General features: G+C 39.1%; 1 protein-coding gene across 1 annotated transcript; it reads left to right on the forward strand.

Annotated features, from left to right (window-relative positions):
• Positions 1 to 12,546: 12,546 nt before the first annotated feature.
• On the forward strand, positions 12,547 to 13,673 carry LOC110887202 (probable carboxylesterase 18). Its single transcript, XM_022134989.2, has 2 exons — positions 12,547 to 13,137; positions 13,371 to 13,673. Exons 1-2 carry the CDS (start codon positions 12,547 to 12,549, stop codon positions 13,671 to 13,673), a joined length of 894 nt encoding a protein of 297 aa, XP_021990681.1.
• Positions 13,674 to 23,903: the final 10,230 nt, after the last annotated feature.

A 23,903-nucleotide genomic window follows, 5' to 3' on the forward strand; every position in this document is an offset into this window, starting at 1 on the left:
ACCATTTTTTTTAATTAGTATTATAAAACTTCTACATTTTTTTTATCAAGTGTTATTATAAAACGTCACCATTTTTTTTAATTAGTATTATAAAACTTCTACATTTTTTTATCAAGTGTTATTATAAAACGTAAAATTCTCTATAATCCAAAACGCAATTGTAAGTGAACATTGTTTGATAAAATAACACAAAACACAACACTTTCATACAAAATTTAATACAATACATAGCCGAAACCCTAAATCGCTAACTATTACATTTTATTACTTAGATTCACACGAACCCGTTGTGTATCTGAATCAGGTTCTCAAACAAACCGTGAAATCGAACAGTTTCTTCGTACAACTGTGGCTAATGGAAATGCATGAAAAATATGATGAAGAAGTTGATTCTCGATTTGACCCTTCATCAATTGAGATTTTAAATACAAGGCAATGTCGTGAGTTGGGAATAGAATCGGTTATTTCATCGCGCGTCTGAACCGACTTTTAAACCGGACGGAATCTACGAAGAAATTGTTCGATTTCACGGTTTATTTGAGAACCTGATTGAGATACACAACGGTCTCTTTGCTTCGTCCACTAGAACTATTTGTGTATGCATTCTTTTGGTTGTTAACTACCAAAAGAATGCATACACAAATAGTTCTAGTGGACGAAGCAAAGAGACCGTTGTGTATCTGAATCAGGTTCTCAAACAAACCGTGAAATCGAACAGCTTCTTCGTAGATTCCGTCCGGTTTAAAAGCCGGTTCAGACGCGTAATGGTATATGGTGGTCACGGAACTACAAGGCGTCGGTAGATGCCGGTGACGGAACTGTCGCGCGTCGGTAGATGCTATCAAGACTACACTGGGTGACTTGGCTATTGATGTTGGATGATGCATCCCCCACCGCCAAGCACCTCACCCCAGACCGACGTCCCGACGCATGAATCTGAAATATGAACGCAGTGCACTTCTCCATACAAATTACGTTTTCACCACCGTCAAAACACGGACTTTCGATATCCTGTTAAAAAACATAGAATTATAGTGTTAGACTCGATATTAGAAATTATATTGTAAAATATATTAAACAAACAACACCACCATCACCACCAACACCACCACCACCACCACCACAGCCGACCACCCACCACCACCATAGCCGACCACCCACTACCACCATAGCCGACCACTCACTACCACCACAACCGACCACCCACCACCATAGCCGACCACCCACAACCTAACCACCACCAAAACCACCATCCCAACTACCACAACACACCACCACCACCACAACCTACCACCCTCAACCACCACAGCCTACCACCCACAACACAACACCACCTCACCACCGTCAACCACCATAACCTACCACCCTCAACCACCACAACCCACCACCACAACCACCACCTCAACCACCACATCCCACCACCTCACCACAAACACCACAGCCTACCACCCACAACACCACAACAGCCACCACTGACTACACAACACCACCACCACCACCACCACCACTGTCAACCACCACCTAACCACCCAAAACCACCACAGCCCACCACCCACAAAACAACACAACCGTCAACCACAAAAACCCACCAAAATCAGAGAAAAAATGAAAATTAAACATAAAAATACAGAATACGAACAAACCTTAAATACTCCAAGCGTATGGAGCGATACGAGAGCAATAACAATATGAGAGACAAAGAATCTGTGCGTGTGTGTGTACTTCCGGATCTTCATCGTGTGGTCCAACGTTGGTCTCGTGTGGTCCAAGAACTTTTTGGGGATCTAGTAAGCATGAGCCTTAAAAGAAAGTAAATTAGTTAAAGAAAGGGTAACCGGTTACTTTTTCTGAAAAGGTGTCAGTGTATACGACCGTATAGGTCAATGTGAGGCATATACACCACCTAACTTTTTTTATACGGACCTCATAGCACTATGTGAGGCATATGTATTTACTTTTTCTGAAAAAGTGGTTGGATTTTGTACTTTATACGCATCTCATTGTGCTATGAGTGGCGTATTGATTCTTTTTTTTTTTCTAATATTACGTACGAGAAAGTGTAATCCATATCCATTTTTACATTCACAATGGTTATGTGTAGATGTGGAAGGCAAGCTGGGATAAAAACATCTTGGACGGATATTAATCCTGGGCGTCAATTTTACACCTGCGTGCAATTGGTATGTACTTTAAAAACATCTTGATACAATGGTTGTTGTAACTTATGCATTATGGTTTGTATAGTGGTAATGATATATATTAATTCGCCTTCGGTTTCAGCGTTCTCGGTGCAAATTCTTTGCGTGGATCGACCCTCCCATGTGTCCTCGGTCACTTCAAGTCATCCGAGGTTTGATGGATACGAAAGCATTACTTGAAAACGAAGTCAAGTTTTTGAGAGAGGAGGTTCGAATGTATAAAGAGCAAGTAGCAGAAATGGAAAATAAAAATCCAAGGGTCATTCTTAATAGGGACACCTGTTTGATAATCTGTTGGATTTTGTTTTTTTTTTGTCCGTATTTGTATTTGTCGTTAGCCGTATTTAAGTTTATGCAACTTATGTAAACGAATGTAATGACTCTCGTATTTTGGTTATTTAGCGGAATGTTATGTCTTGAGAGTTTATGCAACTTATAATAATAAAACATATACACATTTAAAAAAACGATGTTATATCTTATGAAATGAATTTTGTGTATTATAAAATGTCAAATTTTTTATTTACCAATTATTATAATGTCTTTAATTATTGGGTACCCTAATTATTTTTCACTTGTCATTTATTAACCATAACGCAATAAATACACGAAACACCTTTTATATTAATACACAAAACATGTCATTTTAATACAAAATGTAACGACTAAACCCTGAACCCTAAACCCTAAACCCTAAATCGCTAACTGTTACATATTATTAAATTCTTGCAAACTGTATCGGTTATTCAGATCTCTATTCGGTCACCATATTGCTGCTATCAAGTTTAAGAATGCGTTCCATGGTAAACCTTCGACCTGATCTGGCACTCCCTCGTTGTTGCTGAAGAATTCTCAGTAACCGGTTCCGGAACATGAAGAACCAATCCATACAGAAGGAGTTCTCCTCGAGGTTGCTGATGCAGAAGCATTGTCATTGGTAGAGGTGGAAGAACATTCCAGTTCACCCTCACAGTCACCGGTAAATATTTACTTCCACCGTCACAGACTGTGGGTGCAGAAGCATTGTCGTTGGTGGACGTTCCGGTGCATGAATCTGGAATACGAACGCTGTTAAGCGTTTGAATCTGAAATATGAACGCAGTGTACTTCTTCATAAGAATTACGTTACCACCACCGTCAAAACACCGACTTTCGATATCCTGTTAATAAAACATACAATTATAGCATTAGACCCGACATCCGAAAATATATTGTTAAAAATAATAAATCTAATAATAAAAATAACATATGCACATTTAAAAAAACGATGATATAAGTCTAGACCCGACAAACGTGTCGGGCTGGGAGTCGGGTAGGGTTACCCGACAGCCGTCAACCACCACCACCACAACAACCACCACCACCACCACCACAGCGTCAATCACCACCACCACCACCACCACAGCCGTCAATCACCACCACCACCACCACCACAGCCGTCAATCACCACCACCACCACCACAGCCGTCAATCACCACCACCACCACCACAACCACCACCACCACCACCACCAACCACCACCACAACCATAACCACTACCACAACCACCACCACCATAACCATAACCACTACCACTACCACCACCACCACAACTACCACCACCACAACCATAACCACTACCACCACCACCACAACCATCACCACCACCACAGCCGTCAATCACCACCACCACCACTACAGTCGTCAATCACCACAACCACCACCAGCACCACCACAACCACCACCACCACAACCATAACCACTACCACTACCACCACCACCACAACCACCACCACCACCACAACCATAACCACTACCACCACCACCACCACCACAACCACCACCGCCACCAATCCCCCACCTTCGTCAATCCCCACCGCCACCAATCCCCCACCACCGTGAACCCCAACACCACCACAAACGACGGAAATAAAACCAAAATATAAAAAAGTTTGAAGATTAAGCAATAAAATTTGAAATACAAACTAACCTTCATCGTGTGGTCCAGAGTTTGTCTTGTGAAAATCGTGTGGTCCAGAGCGTTTATGTGTGTGTTCTTGGTGTTTTAGGGTAAGTTTTCAAATTTTAGATCTAGTTTACCCCTTTATTGAAGTTGGGAAAGTGTTTGTGTTCAATGAGAGCCGTATGGTTCAATGAGCACCTTAAAGTGTATGAAGTGTATAAATGAAATACTATAACCAATTTATCAGCTCCTGTACAGGAGGATAAACTGGTTAAGGCTTGTGTGTTCTATGCGAGGTGTACGAGTTCGAATCCCATGGGAGGCCGGTCCGATACAGAAGGACCCCTCCCTTTTTTTGTGTAATTATAATTTTCAAATCCAGTCCCTGAGGTTTGTTTTGCACAAGAACAGTCCCTGCACAGTTATTAAAAACTAACTGTAACTCTAATTTTTCAAATCCAGTCCCTGAAATTCTTATAATCGTTTATACCCCTTCTGCACATCCTTAGCATTTTTAAAAAAGACCAATATATCCCTTCGTTATAAGAATCCCAATACCTTTAAAAAAGACCAATATACCCCTTCGTTATAAGAATCCCAATACCTATTTGTTCGTACAACCACATTAAACCCAAAATACAACATAGATGCTGATAAAATATTAAACATGTTACCATCCATACATGCGATAAAAGATTAAAGGTTTATACAAAAACAACCGGGCATACAACTAAACATAAATAACAAAAGACCAATAAATATTTGTTCGTACAACCACATTAAACCCAACATACAACCAAACAAAACAGATAAATACTACTCTTAAGCCATTTCCACGTCACCGTCATCAGAACCACTATCCTCATAACATATCAACTGCATCTGCGTGTCAGACGGGCCTGCCTGCGTGCCGGACGGGCTTGCCTGCGTGCCGGACGGGCTTGCCTGCGTGCCGGAAGGGCCTGCCTGCGTGCGGGACGGGCCGGCTTCCGAGCCGGACCCAGGATACACTCGTGGTTGTGGCGGGTCTCGAACCGGCAACCCTGCCTCGCTATGCCTATCAGCCTCGCTAGCCATCATCCACTCCATCATATCCTCCATCCGGTCCATCCGTCGATCCTGTAGCGCCAACCTCCCCATCACAGCCGTCTGACCCGCCACAAGCCTCTCGAGGAGACGCTGAGTAGACTGAGGCAACCTCACCGCATGATAGACGCGCCGAGGATGCTGTGGCGGCTCCTGCGGATGCCGCTGCTCAACCTCAGGCTCGACGTCACCCTCTCCAACAGGCTCATCAACAACATGAGGCATATCCACCTCCGCAGCGTCCAACAGATGTTGATGTACTAACGGCTGGGCTACGAAAATCTGATCGTTCTCACCGACAAACCGATAACCAATGCCCGGAAAGTTCACCACCAAGTGCATCCCTCTCATCGTCCTAATACCCAAATACTCGAAAGGGGTAGGCGGTGGCAACTCACCGATGAATGGAAAATACCGACCGCAATGCTGGGTAATACGCGTGATGAACGCCCCTCCGTGCAAACCGCCACGCGCCTGACGTCGGGAAAATGAGGCGAAATACTCCGCCAGGCAGCGATGGAGGGCGCATGGCGTCCCCGTGAATAAACAGTAAAGATAGAACAGGTCGTTTTTCGTGACCCACTCGTTGCTTTTGCCACGCCCAGATATCGACGTGGCAATGCAACGGTGTATGTAGCGAACGAGTGGGTCAGTAAACAACGAGACACGGGCCTTATGATCGAAGGGTACATCACAGAGGGTGGGCCACCAAGCAAGCAACTGATCATCAGGCATATATGTGATCGCGGTGGTATAAATATCCTGAACCAACTCCTCATCAGTGTAGAATCCGGTGGCCAAAGCAAACTGACGCAGCGACATATTCTGTCGCTCCCCGAATAAACAGAAAGTTACCTCGGCAGGGGGTGGTTCCACCATCGGACCGTCCACATCTGAGTTAGGCTGCTCAGCAGGCCGTGGTCGATAGATAAACGTGGAGAGGAACTCCACCACCATAGGCCTATAAGAAGGCCCAGCCGCATAAAAAAACATACGATCCCACGGGTTATTTTCCCCGATTATACCCCGGGCCCTCTGCTCCTCGTCACACTCCCGTAACGCGTCCCAACACAATGCCCTCTGCTGCCTCACTCTCATACCCCGGAACTTGGCAAAACGTCTGTATTCCATACTGCGCTGGGGGAAGTCTAAAAATTCGTACTGCTCACAATTACCCCCGGCCATCGGATTGAATACCGGACCACCATTTGGTGCCTGTTGTTCCTCATCTGACGACATATCTGCAACAATTAAAAGTTAATATTTTGTCAGAATATTAATAAAATTACGACAACCCACAAACACCACAGCCAACCCACAACCACCACAGCCCACCCACAACCACCGTCAAACCCTAACCCATAGATACAACCACCACCGTCCTAACCTCAACCACTCTAACAACCACCACATTCCTAACCTAAACCACTCTAACAACCACCACCGTCAAACACCTCTACCGCCAAACACCACAACCAAAATATTTCAGAATAAACAAAAAAAACCGTAAAAAAACAATAACAAAAAGGAAAGATGAAGATGTTACTAACCTCTTGTGGAAATTCGCACCGTATGGTTCGATACGGGATAGAAATGGTATACGGGAGAGAGTTGTGTGTGTTTTTGGTGTGTGTGTTTGAATTGATTTTGATCTAGTTTTCCCTCTTTAGTGAGCTGAAATGTTGTTTGTGTTGGTATACACTCCTCATTAGCCAATACGTGGCTTATAGATTGCTTACCAGCAGCCGCTTATTGTGCTATGAGCGGCATATAGAGGCTGGTATACACCTCTCATTGCCCAATATGCTGCATATGATGCCTTTCTTTTAATAAAAATAGTGATGTAAATAAGTGTTTTTACATTATAAAATAATGTAATTAACATTTTTTTATAAAATAAATGTTGCTTACACTATATTCAAAAGATAATAGAATGTAACATAAAAAAAAAATAAAACATAATAATACGATTAAACAGTTTTACGTGTTACAACGAGAACCTACAACAAGTTAATAAAGTCTCTTCGTACACTTCTATTACTACGAAGTAACTTCTTACCCTCTGAAAGACGAGACATGTACATTGTCTCCCACTCCATAGCTTCAGTACTTCGATACATATTCCATAGTCCATTCGGTGGAGGCATCGGACCATCATCCGTTAACTTAACCATGATGAAATGGCCATCTTCCACATAGGCAATCGAAAGAACAGAATGGCCCTCCGCCGGACCATCAAACATGGGAAAGTATGTTTGACAAACACCATTGCTTAAATGTTGAACAACCACACCAAATTTTTGAGCCACCAACAATCCGGCGTATGGCAAGAACATCCAGCATGCCATTGGTGCAGGTTCCACGTGCAACCAGTTTATTGATCGATATACTGTAGTGTAAAATCCCGGATCAAAAGAGTCAAGAAGAGGCATCCACCGGGCTTTGTTAATGAACATCTCATCCAGTAGCTCTTGGCGGACCCACATCCAAGCATTCTAGTCCAACCCCAAACCCAACGCCACCAATCGAAGCCCACAGTTACCGTCAGGCTGGGCATCTTCCATATGTGTTATGTATCTTCGATACATAGATGGAAGCCAATCCTTAAAACGATCGATCATGTTTTTGTACCTGTAATTGTAAATTATATTGTGGAAAATCTTTATCAGGGAAAATGTATGTATGGAAGTACGTAGGATATTATATAGGTCAATGATTGTTGACGTACCTATCCCCCACCAACAGTGGAAAATCTTCATCTATAATTTCAGCTGTCTTTTTAGCCTTATTTTTCTTTGAACGACTGCGTTGCACTGCTGGCTTTTGAGCGTCCTCGTCCTTCTTTTGGCTTTTGCCTTTTGCTTCGGACCGGGTATCTTTACGTCTCGCAACCTCCTCCTTCTTTTTTTGTTGTGCTTTAGAGGTTGGGCGTCCCCGAGTATCTTGTTGTACCTCAGGAGGTTGATGGTCAGTCATACTTGGATTCACCACCTCCTTTATCTTCGACAACATACTTTTTAACACTATCGGTGGTTGCGCCTTCAGTTGTTGCATGACTCTGTCCATTTCCTCCCGAAGATTATTATCGTCTTCCTTAAGTTCTTCAGCATTGAAATCTAGTTTTGTCCAGAATTTGTCTACGGCGGCAAGAGGAATTTTGCAATCTGTATTTTAAAAACAATAGTTAGAAATGAGGGCGGGGGGTGGGTATTCATATGAAGTAGAATAAGCGGTTGAAGCCTGTTTTTATTACTTGTATTTTCCCACCACTCCATCCGACAAGCACATGGCAACCCACAACTCGTAAAAAGCACATGACCACAAGTCCCCCTGCTGCGAGCAACGTACGTATCTTTTTCTTCTCCACAAGCAACAAATCTAGTGCTTTCAAGGAAACATTACCACGTAGGTTATCAAAGAATGATATCATGTGGTCCCCCATTTTCAAGGACCGGCTATCCTGAAAAGTGAGGTTTATTTGTATGCGTTGTGACTCTACAACTTTGTCAACAAGCCACACAAGTCTATGGAGCGAGCTGTTTGGCCCCTTAAGGTATCTCTTAAACTTAGCATGTTGGCTTTCAACTCTGTTGGTTGTATGTTGACCAAAGTTAGGGCTTGTGTTAGTCCACGCTGAAACAAACTTTTCTTTATAGGGTAGTAGCCAGACAGTATACAAATAGTCCAAAACCCCTGAAAAAAAAAACAGAATATAAAGATTTGTAATGTTTGTATTGTAACAAAATTTTTCTGATAAATTAACTATTTTTAAATAATTAATTAAACAAATACAACTATGTAATTATTGGATTAAATTGGTTAAAAATCGAATTTTGGGAAAAATATCATTTTTATATTTTCGAACATCATTCTGATGTTAAAATAATTATATAAAAATTTTCAGGTTTTATAAAATTAGTTTACTATTTTTATTGAATTTAATAAGATTAAAACTAACTTAATTCATAATAATTAGATAAAACCGGAAAGAATTATAGTTTATATTTTTAGTAAAACAGGTTTGATGTATATGAGTTTATAAAAATGTTAGTTTTTATAAAAGCGATAAAAAACGTACAAAATAAAATAAAAGGTGTGTGCCCGGTTGGATTTTAAGAAGTGTATAAAATAACTAATGTTAGGGTATATAACAGCTCCTGGACAGGAGGATAAACTGGTAAAGAAGGGGTGCTTTTACACGAGTGGTTCGGGTTCGATCCTTGCTAAGGGGCGGGTATACAAGAAACCCCCCCTTTTTTGTTATTCTAATTAACATAGTTAACTAAGTTATCTTCTTTTTTAAAGTATAAAACAACTAATGTTAGGGTATATATCAGCTCCTGGACAGGAGGATAAACTGGTAAAGAAGGGGTGCTTTTACACGAGTGGTCCGGGTTCGATCCTTGCTAAGGGGCGGGTTATACAAGAAACCCCCATTTTTTGTTATTCTAACTAACATAGTTAACTAAGTTATTTTTTTTACAGGATTTCTTATTCAACATTTAACTTGGTTAATATTTTAGAGTTAAAATAAGTTTCAAACAAGGCAATTTCAACCCTTATACTATAGATTTCAATAATTACATTTTATGCCCAAATACTTTGTAGTTTTAAATAATATCAAAATAACCCCTAGACTATAACTTTCAATAAATGACAGTTTAGTCCCTAGACTTGGTTTTAACCATTTTTGTTATTCTAATTAACATAGTTAACTAAGTTATTTTTTTTAAGGATTTCTTATTCAACATTTAACTTGGTTAAGATTTTAGAGTTAAAATAAGTTTCAAACAAGGCTATTTCAACCCTTTTACTTTAGATTTCAATAATTACATTTTATGCCCAATACTTTAGATTTCAAACAAGTCCCTCAACTTATAGTTTCATAAAATGTCAAAATAGGCCCCTATAGTTTGTAATATAATACGTACCTGATCTATGGTCGTCAGTCAGTCGCGTAAATAGCCGCTCAAAGTTATAATTGTATAGCGTCTCAGTGGGAGAATTACACAATCGAGACCAAGAAAGCTTGAATATTTTCCATTCTTCAGCCGTTGCAAATTTTGCCTTGGTGTGTTTTAGAATATTTTGTGAGATGTGCCACCGACATAGCAATTTGGATGCTTTTGGGAATAGTTTATCGCAAGCATTCATCAAAGCTTTATCGCAATCTGTTACTATCACGCGCGGTTCCATACCCTCTTCCAACAATCCTTTGAGGTTCTGTAGGACCCACAAGAAGTTATCCTGTTTTTCTTTAGAGATAAAAGCATGAGCGACACAAAACGACTTGTGTGTCGATGTCACACCCACAATTTGAACAAACGGAAGTCTATACTCATTAGTTTTGTAAGTGGTATCAATCATCAACACATGTGGGAAAGCACGCCACATATCGTACGAGTACCGATGAACAAAAAAAACCTCCTCGACCGCATTTGTTTCGGGATTCACCCGGGTGTGGTAAACATACCTTCCTTCATGCAACATTTGCTCCAATATCTGCATTGGAGTCCGATCACCGTACATTTTGACTTTAATCTTTTTTATCACGTTTTGTATGTCTCGTAGAATGCACACGCTCTGTGGGTTTTGTTTTCTTATGGTTAAATGTATGTTCGTAGGCTCCATGTTTTGAATATAAAGTCTCTCTACCAATAATTCTTCGTCTGGGTCAACCTTCTTGCAAACACGTGACCCTCGAGAAATACCGCAGGCTCATGGTTATGATCCTTTTGCTTCACCACTAAGCTCCAATTGCCACTACTTGCGTCTAGTTTCCCTATCATTTTAAAAGGACACCCAATCTTCTTGCTACCAGAACGCCGAATTGTTGCTTTACTTTTGCATGTGCCTCCACGGTCGCATTGCAACCATATCTTCACTGTTCTTGCTGACGAATCTTCACCCTTTGTTACCGTTCGTTGGGTCACAATGACGTAACCTTTCGCAATTTCTGTTTTGTAAGCCCAATTCTTTAACTCGTGAAGTGTCGCAAATACCTGAAACAACGGTAATTTAAAACTATGTTTAAAACTATATTTGTTTAAAATCTAATAAACCTTATACATAACGAATAACACGTAAACAAAATCAACTTTTTCTAAATTCTAATAGGCACCCTTCTAATAAACCTATACATAACGAATAACACGTATACAAAATCAAAATTGTCTAAAATTTAATAAACATTATACTTAACGAATAACACGTAAGTGACGGTAATGCTATACCTTTCCTTGTTTTTTCGGGTCATTAGCACCATCGTCCTTTTCACCACCATCGTCCCCGCCACCACCATCGTCCCAGCCACCACCATCGTCCCAGCCACCACCATCTTCCTCGTCTTGATCACTTTCCTCGAAGTGTGTAACACCTTTCTCGATTTCGTTCTTGTCTTCCTCGATGTCAAAAGCACCTTCCTCGGACTTTTTCTTGCGTTGTTTTTCCTGATGGGAATGGTAAGTACCGTATGCATGTTTTTCCTGTTGTGGATAGCTTTGAGCCACGTAAGATGGTCCCGCCTCCTCTATGACCTGAAACAACTTAATGGTTATACTAAAATAACCAAAACGACAATATGAATTTTTTACCTGGTTCAAATCAGGCACCACGGACCGCACACTCCCTTCCTGATGCGAATGGTAAGTTCCGGCATGTTGCGGACGCACGGAAACCACCTCCTCCTCACCTCGATCAACGCCGGGTAACCAAACGCTATCGGAGACATATGACTCATTCGAAATTTCACCAAAAAAATATCCAAAGTCCCAATTTGACATCGTGATTCGAATCTAATTTAACCAGACCGTTTATTTGAAAATTTTTATCATTTTCAATCACTTTTTTGGGATTTTTGAACATTTGTATTACATAAATCCCGTAAGCTTGGGGTAAAAGGAAAAAATTCGAAACAATACGCAGCGTATAGGGCCATGAGCGCGTATATGCGGATCACCTTTTCAGCCTTTTCAGTCTGAACTCAGCTGTCTTGTCAGCAATATACCTTAAATTCAGAGATATTAGTACCAATGAGCAGTGTATAATGCAATGAGAGGCGTATAGGGTTTAATGCTCCAACTACCACCTTCTTATACAGCGCTCATAGGGCAATGAGGGTCGTATAACTTTACTTTTTCTGACATAATTAATGCACTCAAACCCTATACAACCCTCATTGCCTTATACGGGGCTGCTGGGGGGGGGGTGTGTCATTACTTTTGGGGGATGTACCAATACCCTCACCCTATAAATATTTGAATTTTGATTGGTTTGCTCACACGCATAATTACCTTCATTATTTTTCTCTCTAGTTTGACAATGGAATCTGCAGCCAAAACTCCAAAATCTCTTACCTTACCCTGGACAACACGAATTACACTTTGGTTACTCGACATTGGACTCAACTTAATTATGCGGAAAGACGGCACAGTGAACCGCGGTCTTCTCAAACTGGTACCTCTGACACCGCCATCATCTGAACCGATCAACGGTGTCAAGACATACGATGTAGTGGTGGATCCAACTCGCAAACTCTGGTTCCGCGTATTTGTCCCCACACAGTACACTGTAGAAGATCTTCCTGAGATGGTGTTCTGTCATGGAAGTGGATATATTGTCGCCTCCGCGGACACACAGTTGTACGACGATTTTTGTCGCAAGTTCGCGAGAGAATTGCATGTGATAGTTGTTTCTGTTGATTATCGTCTTGCACCGGAGCATCGACACCCTGCTCAACATGAAGATGGGCTTGATGTACTCAAGTTTCTAGACGTTGAAGAGAACAGGTCAAAATGGTTACCGGGCAATGCAAATATTTCAAAATGCTTTATCGCGGGTGATAGCGCTGGCGGAAACATGGCTCATCATGTTGCTGTAAGAGCCTCCCAGTTCAACTTCCAACAACTCCAGGTACAGTACATCTTGACTTTGTTTGAGACATCACCTAGATCATCGGTTGCTGAAGAAAGAATGGTCAATTATTTTGTTGCTAAGAAATTAATGGTCAATAATATACAATTTGGAGTAAAATATATTCCTGTTCAAGAGATTATATTATATATCCAATTAAACAAAAACTTGAAACACCATAATTGAATTATGATAATCCCTTGCTGATGAAAATTAAGTATAATGTTTTGAAGGTAGTTGGGCTGGTGTCGATTCAACCATTCTTTGGCGGGGAGGAGCGTATAGGTTCTGAGATACGGCTGAATGGAACCGCGCCTGTCCTGACACTGAAGCAGACAGATTGGTTCTGGAACGCATTCTTGCCGCTAGGTGAACCCTACAATCGGGACCATCCTGTGGTCAATGTTAGTGGTCGGTATGCTGTGGACATATCGAAAATGGATTTACCACCGACCATTGTGGTTGTGGCAGGGTTTGATATTCTACGGGACTGGCAAATAAGGTACTATGAGTGGCTCAAGAAATCCGGGAAATAAGTGTACTTGGTGGACTACCCAAACATGTTTCATGGTTTCAACCTCTTACCGGAGTTGCCGGAATCTGATCAACTTATATTGGAAGTAAAGGACTTCATTCACAATGTCTTAAATAAGGTATTCACAGCTCTGATACGTAATTTAAAACAGATGACGCTAAGCTTACCTCTTTTATAAACTTGAGAGCGTGACCAATATTATTATGCTCAGATGGGGGAGTATTTTTAGTAATATGGGCTATGGGATAGCACCCTTTTTAAAGGTATAAAACAAAGGAGATTTAAAAAAAACACTACATTCACATGAATTTATCTTAAAACTATTTAATACCTTTAAAATTATAAAAAGTTAAATTATTCTAAAAAACATAGATCATTAGATCATGCGTAACAGACATTATAGAGCGTAAGAGGCTTAATAGGAGCATAAAGAGTGAGAGGCGTTTTAGTATAACACTAAACTAGAAGAAAAAATTGGAAAATGATGATTGAAATGGATTAAAGGCGTTAAGTGTTACACACTTCTTAAAAGGTTTGTGATGCTGACATGACCGATAATGGGGTGTAAAAATAGTCTTTTGAAACTTTGTACTAACAATGTAGATAGAGAGCGAGAAAGTGAGCAATAGAGACCCACATATTATAAATGATTTGCTCACATAATTTTTATATTTAAAGTTTTGATGAATTTTTTATACACATGTACGTTTTTGTTTTTGTGTTTTAAACCATTTCTTTTCGATACTTATTACGTGTGTTGATCGGTAACCTTACAGATTTAGAAGATGAAGATGGAAGCTTGAAACAATCGCCTCTATATGTTATTTCGTTTGATTTCTTCATTGTTTTAAATTAAATTTTATGTTATTTTGTTTTATTCCTTCTTTGACTTAAAATGAATAAAATTATTGCTTTTAAGCTTAATTGTTTTGTTTGATTTCTTCTCACACTATCTCTTTTGTTCTGTTATGCAATTATAACTAATTAATTTGTTAGATTAGATAATTATTTATAAATGTAATTTATCCTATAGTAGTGCTAATACCCCCGAACTTCGCGGGTTTTACAAAATAATATGTTTTCGAAGCATTAACAAAAAACATTGAAGATCCAAGATTTCGTGTGACAAAGCGATGAAGGTGGTAGTTTTAAATAAATAAATAAACAAACATTCAAGGTGGATTCATTGAGGTGGCTCTTTGCCAACATCAACGAAGATTAAAAAAGTTAATTATGATTCAATATTAATAAAAATACATTCATTAAATTTGGTTTGCATTATAAGTATACGAATTTTGATTGCTTTACTCACACACTAAATTTTGACTCTCTCTCTCTCTCTTGCTTCAACAATGGAATCTGCAACAACAACCAAAACTCGGAAATCTCTATCCCTACCCTGGAAAACACGAATTATATATTGGCTAATGGAAACTGCAATCGACCTAGTTAACCGTAAAGACGACACAATGAACAGTCGTCTTCTCAAACTAGTAGACTTCTGGATCCCACCATTATCCAAACCAGTGAACGGCGTCAAGACATACGATGTAGTGGTGGATCCAACTCGCAATCCCTGGTTCTGCGATTTGTCCCCACACAGTACACTGTAGAAGATCTCCCTGTTATGGTGTTCTTTCACGGTGGTGCTTATATTGTCCTCTCCCCGGACGTGAAGCCATACGACGATGTATGTCACGAGACAATTGCATGTGATAGTTGTTTCTGTTGATTATCGTCTTGCACTCTATGCAACATGACGATGGGATATTTCACCCTACTTTATCGCGGGTGATAGCGTTAGCGGACGCATAGCTGATCATGTTGCTCTAAGAGCCTCCGAATTCAACTTCCAACAACTCCGGGTACGTTAACATCCATTGTCAACTTAATCAGGTGAATCTTTGGTCTTTAACGATATATTATATTAATCTAGTAATTAAGTGTATATATAGAAACGGGATCAGGAGAAAACGGTTGGAAGTGTGAAAACGGTGAGAACGGATCCTTGTCGAACAGGTGGCAGGGGCGCTAATGTCACAACCCCCGACCCCACCCTAGGAGCGGGAGCCGTGAACCAGTCAAGTGGTACCGGTGTTTATTAATTACGCGGCATAAAATTTTCATCAGGATCGTAGTTAGGAAATAATTTCAGAGTTTGCAAAACACCCACTTTTATATTAAAAACAAATGGGCTAAACGCATATTCCATTCATAATGTATTTACAAGGATAAATCCTTTTGCTGAAAACATAGATTTATTCTTTTTATTTAGGTAACTTATAGTCACTTTATTTAAGTCTTCAGTGCTCCATAGTTGGCTTCTAATAGCTTCACATCAAGTTACCTGAAACGCGTTTTAAAAATATTTTATCATAAGAGTGATTACAATGTTTATATATACCTAATTACTCGTTCAGTTGTCACGGCCCCCGACCCGGTTTGACCCGTTTCAGGAGCCGCGGGACAGAAATCCCGTGATATTTAATTATGTGATTTTATTTAGCAGCGGAAGTTTATTATCGTCAGGATCGTTTTAAAGCTAAAAACTTTTCCCGATTATTTTATTTCATAACTCGGGATAAAACCCCGGTAATTTACAATAACATGGTTTTAATGAGAAATCTTTATTTTGACAAAACATATTTCTTTATTTTATAATGAGCCACTACTTTAAGCCTGCACTACTTCCCAACACTTTTCCTGAATTACAATAGATCACCTGAAACATGTTTGAAAAAGATTTTGTCAGCGGGGAAATACTGAGTGAATCATTCAGTTTTACTGAAAACGACACATTTATTATAATTTACAGTATTAAGAGTTTTTACATATGTTTCAGATATCAACCAACTACCCACAGTATTTGTCACTAGACTGTATCTGTGACTGTGGTCATATCACCATTGGCTGCCCCAATGAATGACGTATATCACTTAATTTTAGGTTCGCCCACCTAATGTGATTAAAACAGTAGTAATATGCACAATACCCCACATACTGGCTGTAATTTGGTGATTACATAAACTTAATCACTGTAATTTATAATTCTGAAAATAACTTGGAGTATTGTAAAACATTTGATAAAAAGAGAATGACTCACATTGCAGATTTAACACGGGCAGAATATGGATTTAGCCTTGTTAACCTAATTTAATAATAATGCACACAAAACCGGGTTAGTAATCAATACAGCAGTTACGATAACTCACGAGATCAAATTCTCACAACGAACGACAAAGTGCGATACTTAAACATCCATCGATTTAATGACGAACGACAAAGTATCACCCTGATGTGGGCGGCACTTAAACATTCATTGGATATATTGATCAGTCGGAAAATGAATCGTAATAGCGATCGAGTGATTACCCTGTTTTGCGGCAGCAATTCGATACTAAGTGTGTTTTTGAACTGTTTCAGCTTATAACTTGACGTCTACACAGAATATATGCGTCGTATTAACAACAGAAGGCAAGTGCCGATGTCTGCTATTTATAGTGATTTTTGGACAGGCTTACGGACCGTATGGTATTTCCCCTTACGGTCCGTTAGGGGTGCAGTCTAATTACGTAGACTAGCTGGAAACGGGACTAGCTTGCATGAATCATCTAAAAATCGAAATTCAATCTGTACAACACATTTTTAAGATAATTATCAATAGGGTTTAATCCCCCCTGAGTTTTAGGGGCCCTGATCCTAATTCTGATTGTTCTGAAAATTTTAGGGTTAGTGCAGAATTACTTGGGTGTCTCAATTAGGGTTTTCTTATTGACTAATTATCATCCTAATTATGGATTTTGATGGGAGTTATTACATCAGTACTTGTCACTCGACGGATCTGTGACTATGGTCATATCACACATTGGCTACCCGTGTCCAATTGTGAAGTTTATCAAGTACTGTATACAAACCCCATAATACTGGCAGTAATTGTAGAATACAAAAACTTAATCACTGTAATTTATAGCTGATAAACATTTATGATTTTTTAAAGCATTTTAAAGATAAAGGTTCACAAACTGTGAGAAAAAGAGAATGACTCACATTGTAAACTTACGTTTTTTTCTACGGGCTTCCTGGTGATATTTTCTGATTATTTTCTTGAGTCCCTATTAAAAATATACAATGCACGCGCGTTAGTATAATAACCCGATTTCAACTTATCAATACATCCGCGACAGAACCCCAACGTACTTAGTCAGGCAGAGCCTTACATGTGTTGCTGGATCCTAGATCAATCGAACGAGGTATCGACTTAGTGATCGGGGTTAAATACTTACAACGGGGCAGAGCTTCGGGATTTTAGGGGGTATTTTGGCTAATAATTTCGGATTATAGAGACTGAGAGAGAAAAAGAAGGTTAAACGATTTGAAATGTTGAACTGAGGCTCCATTTATAGGTTTTTCGGAAGGCTCTCGCGCCCCGCGACCCACTCCCCTTGTTCCTTTCGCGCCCCGCGGCTAGCGTTGCCTGGTCATCGTGTAAGCCGACAAGCAAAGGGTCATTGCGCCCCGCGACCAACCCCCTTCAAGCCTGTCGCGGTCCGCGACAGGTGCATATTTCTTGATTTTTTATTTTTTATTTTTATTAAAATTAACGTTATGCGGGTTTGGTTTTCTGATTACGAAGCGTCTTAGGGCGATTTGAGGGTTGTTATAGCTAAATGATATGTAGGGGCAGGATTGTCATTGGTCACATTCCTTCAATAAGTCGCATTATAATTCAGTTTCAAACAAAATTCCAAAAATTTTGTAGCATCGTGTTTCGACCCGAACGAGTCGTTCAGAGGAGTTTTGATCAAATACAGGTGCGGAAACAAGTATCTGACCTAGAAACAGCTAGCAAATCACTTTAAACACCTTTCTGTATTGATTTGACAACTATTACATCCAAATCTCACACCGGCAGCACCTCGGCATGGTATACAAGGCTCTGTTACATGGTTTCGCTCCAATGATCCTTTATATAGGGTTGATGGTTTCTCTCCAAGGACATGTCCTTATGAGCGAAACCCTTACATGAACAAATAAGCGAACCCTCTAGGACATATAAGCGAAACCACTTGAATGTCCCTAAGAGCGAAACCCTAGGTCCATATAAGCGAAACCCTATCTCATTACATACATTCTCCAGTTTCTTCGTAAAACGTGCCCTGATCTAACAATCTAAGACTAAGACTCGATACAAGACGAAGTCGACAGATGTAGTGCACCAACAGACTCCCCCTCAGATGTTGACGAGTCGACTATCGTATCACGACAATGCTGTGTCTTCACTTCTTCAGTCTTGATCAGTCTCTGGGCTTCTCTCTCTCTATCTTCATTTCTTTCTCTTTTATCACCAACAAACTTCTTCTCTTGGATGTTGACATCTTTAAGTTTATCATCGCCAACATGCACTCCCCCTCAAATGTTGACTTTTCCTGCACAAAACTCTACCACAAACATAAGTTTTATGATAAACATTTAAGCATATAGACATTATTTGAAATTTAAACAAACAAGTATATCAATTTGTTTCTGATGAACCACTTGCAACTATATCGTCTTTCTTATCAAAACAACACATTCTCCCAAACCAACTTGTTCATCATGTTTAGCACTTGGAATTTTGAAAATCAGTTTTTCAATATCAGTCGTCGAAAATCTTTTTGAATTTTTCAAAATTTATGCTAAAACACACTGAAAATCTTTTTGGATTTTCTGAAAGAAAATAACTAACACTACTTGAAGAATCAAGAAAATGCAGAAATGAACTATTTACAAACATTGTTTTTGTGAGTTCGTGTAAGAGGATCATATCAGTTAATGAGACGTGTCACTAACACCGTTAAGCTGCAATTTCATTTTAAGTTCTAAACAATTCACTTAGATTGTCAGTATAGTATACTGGTCCATTTAAATTTTCAGACAAAGTTCAATTGATCCGAGATACGATATAATGTTTTAAGCTCTTGAACTTATCCGTGTGTCCCACTACTTGAATATACTCCCGTATCCAGATCCCAATATTCAGTCTTAAAGGTGAGTATACCACAGATGATATCTGTTCAGGGGTTATGTGCGAGGGCCGTGAGAGCTCAGGTCGATACTTCCGTATATGTAGAGAGATGACGGCTTCGACTTTAGGTGTGTCCCCTTTAGAGGATCTTTTGATTACAACAGCAGCAACTATTAATTTTATTGATTCATCAGCTTGCTGAGGGCGATGCTATGTTTCAAGCATATGCGGAAAGCATTATCCGGGGACTAGGTCAGTACTTCTATACAGCAGAAGTCCCGGGATAATACCCCAGATATCACTGAGCAGAAAGACCTAGTATCTCAGAATAAGGGACCTTTCAAACAAGATTTCAGGGGTTACCTATATATCCAAGCAGTTTTGTTAACCCACAGAATAAGCAAGTTTGAATTTAAGTTTATATCTCGTCACAATTTACTAAATGTGCAAAAATCTACTGACACATCCGCAGTAAGATTGTTTATCACATTTTATCTTTACATATCTCTAGCATGTTGTGACAGTCCACTGATGTACTATCATTTCCTCTTTCACAACAAAACTCATTTTTGATTTTATCATGTTTTTGGCTTTTTCAAATTTTCTAATGTTTTTGGATTTTCTGAAAATTTTCTACTCCCCCTAAAATGCAAACACATTAAAGAAATTTGAAAACTATCTAAGCTCTTGACCCACTAGAATGTAAAACAAACTTTACAGAAACATGACAACTGATATCAAATCACATCAATTCACCATTGGCATAAACAATCAGAACTCCCCCTATCAACAAACTATTTTCCCATTTAGATTTCAAAACAATTAAGTTTGATTTAATCAAAATGGTTTTTCCGGAAAATAAGTTTGGTTGATTTTACCACTTATAGGTTTATCAATAATAAGATTGGGGATGTGGTTCATCATCTTGTCTTTCAACCACTTGTAGGAAAAAACAAGTACAAATTAATGTCCTTGATTTACCATCTGCAAGTATGCACAACCAAATATTTTATCCACTTGTAAAACAAACACAAACAAACCTCTTTACTGTTTGCATAATTGACATTACCGAATAAATCCTCAAGAAAGATGCCGATACCTGCTCCTCGCTTACTAACCTGGGAGCTCCGGCAATTCCTGCTTAACCCTTTTAAACACATATTAAGAAAGATGCCGATACATGATCGACGATTACAAACTTGGGATCTCCGGCAAGTCAGGTTTTTAGTCGAAGAAAATATCCACCCAAGCGTGACCAGCCTTGGGTGTCACCGAGTCACCATCCCTCGGTTTCTTACCTTTCCTCCTCTTCTCATAAAATTCTTTCACCCCTTTGATTTTTCGGTCAATCATCTTTCCAAAGATATGTTTTACCTTGGGGTTAAAGACCTTTTCTGCATCAAAATCCTGTTTGTCATTATAAAATTGGTTAGAAATTTCAAGTTTACCAATTTTCTTCTTATAATTTTCAGCCCGAAGTGATGGAAAATCCTCATCATTCACAGTCGGAACTGATTTTTCATCTGTTAAAATAGCTTCATTTTTCGAAACAACTTGTGGCTCATCTGACTTTGTGAAGTCAGATTCATCACCAGAAGATAGCTCCTCTGATTTTGATCTATCAGAATCATCGCTAGAGCTTTCAGCAGCTTTCTTAACCACCCATTTCTGGTTGTCAGATTTAGCTCTCTTCTTATAAAACTTGTTTGAACATTCACCAATTTCAAATGTAGAATTTTTAAACAGTTTAGTTCTATCAATTGGTGGTTCAAACTCAACCACTTGTTCTTTGAGTTTACAAGATACTCCCTGTTTTGATTGTATTGCCTTAGAACAATCTCTGGCAATGTGTCCAACAGTGTTGCATCGGAAACAGGTTCTCATATCTGTCTTCTCCTCAGCCATCTTCTTCATTTCATCTTGCTTCATTGCAAGAAACTCATTGTTTGACTGCCTCCAGAAATCTTTCTTTTCTTCTTCATCTGCTGAAGTTCCTGAAACAAATGTCATTTTGGATTTAAAATCACGAACATATCATTTTTCTGTTTTTCTGTAGGAATAAAACCCATACCTTTCTTTTTGAAATTACCGTTATGGTTAGATTTCTTTTGTAAACCTGAACCAGAACTGTAACCCTTTTTCTTATTTAATCTTTGTTGAACTCTTGAGGTGTATTTTTTAGGTTTTTCATTAAGACATAAGTCTTTTATTTCAGAAATATTAATTTCTGTGAGTTTGAAAACCTTGTTTATCAGTTCAGTTTTGATACCTCTTATTGGAAATTACTCATCAGAATATAATTTGTCAGAATCATTCAAAGTATAAGCAACTTTAAACGGTTCATCATCCAAATTAGATTTTGATAACAAGAATTTTCTATCATACACTATTTTATCCTGTTTTTCTGTTTGACCCGGAGTGCTTGACTCAGACTTTGATTCTGACGTAGACTCCGACTTTGACTCTTCTGTTTCATCATTTTCTAACACATGATCCACCACTGTCTTCATCAATTGAGATTGTTGATCAGTGTCAGATGATGTAAATGTGACATCAATACTTTCTTGTAGATTGACTGACTACTCCGACTCCCACTGTAAGTTTGTTGCCTTTTTGACTCTTTCATCATTTGGATTTCTAGCCAAATATCCATTTTCCAAAGGGGGTGGACACTTGTTGTAACTGACACCTTGTTTCTTACCAGATGGCGTCTTTTCAGTGTCTTTCTTCTTTTTAGTCTTTTTTTACTGGAGTCTTTTCTTCAATTTTTTCTTCTGAAACTTTCTTTTCTTCATTTACATCATCGTTCTCAAATGCCTTCAAACTTTCAGCCATCGGATAGATCCTGTCAATGACATAAGATGAGCATGAGTAACTTTTCAATAATCGATTAAGTCTTTTAGTTTCAATTCTCTGAAGTTCAAGTTTTTGTTCGAGTTCAGCACAATTTTCGATATAATTGTTCACAACTTTTTGCTTAACCATGAACGCTCCCTGAAGTGTTTTCATTGCTGTAGCCTGCTCTTCACTTATGTCGTTGTACATATTCATTGCCCTGTTCAACACATCATATGATTCTTTCAATCTGTTCATGTTGTTGATCAATGAACTGTTCTTTTTCTTTACAGCTTCACAATTTTCACAAGTTATTGGACTCTTCTTTGCAATGGCTTCTTCATTAATCTCGAACTTTGGAGTTTCTTTCACTTTTCTTCTTACAACCGGTACTGTCTCATCATCACTGCTCACCGGTGTCTTTACCTTTTTCTTTTTCTTCTTTGCCTTCTCATCCTCACTATCACTTTCTGCCATCATCTTCAGATGTTTCTCCATTTGTCTGGCATAATACTCAGTATCATCATCGCTTTCTTCTTCAATTTTTGCAACAAAAGTAGTGTAAGCTGTAGCTTGATCAGGAATATAGTTATCCCAAGAGAAATTCTCCCAGCTAAAACCCTCGGGTAACTTTTCATCATCTTGATCAATTACCAAGGCAATACCATTATTACTTTTCAAATGATCTTGATTAACTACACAAGCTCTCTTTCCAGAATCTTCAATTATGGGTCTTCCATGTGCAGTTTGTGCTTGATGTTGATGCTGTTAAGATGGTTGTTGAGCAACTTGATGGTAGATGGCTTTTCGATAGTAATCATTGTTGTTATTGAAAGGATTCTGAGCTCCACTTGCTTCTCGATTGGTGCACGCCCTCTTGAAGTGACCTTTTTCCCTGCAACGAAAACAAGTGACTTTAGATTTATCAAAACCTAAAGTAGAAACATTCGCCTCACGAAGATCATCTCTCCCTGTGATCTGCTTGAATTTCTCAGCTCTCCGTAACACGCTTGCCAAACACCATTTTATGTCCATCAGTTCCATCTCTTCAGCATCTATCTGGTCGTAATCTTCTTTTGTTAGCATTGGATTCCCGATACGACCTGCAACAAAACAACTATAAGATTCTAAAACCATTCCTAATAAAGACATATGGTTTTTAGCAACTTCCTCAGAATAATCTTGATCATTTTCAAGATTTAAAACAATAATGCACTGAAGTTTTCTCCCATTTTTTGTTGCTGAAATGTTCGGATCAAAAGACGAAAATGATGTGAAACTTGTTTTGTTGTTTGATCCTGATGATGAACTTCCAGAAGAATTCTTGGCGTTGTAAGCAGTTTCAATTTTCGGAGATAGATTTGTAGACTTCTCATTCACCCCTGCTTTGTA

This window comes from Helianthus annuus, chromosome 6 (assembly GCF_002127325.2).
Source record: "Helianthus annuus cultivar XRQ/B chromosome 6, HanXRQr2.0-SUNRISE, whole genome shotgun sequence".
Classification (NCBI taxonomy): Eukaryota; Viridiplantae; Streptophyta; class Magnoliopsida; order Asterales; family Asteraceae; genus Helianthus; species Helianthus annuus.

Coding starts and splice junctions, on each gene's coding strand:
- LOC110887202 (XM_022134989.2), top strand. CDS start 12,547: ATGGAATCTGCAGCCAAAACTCCAAAATCTCTTACCTTACCCTGGACA. Junction 13,138..13,370: donor TCAACTTCCAACAACTCCAG/GTACAGTACATC, acceptor AATGTTTTGAAG/GTAGTTGGGCTGGTGTCGAT.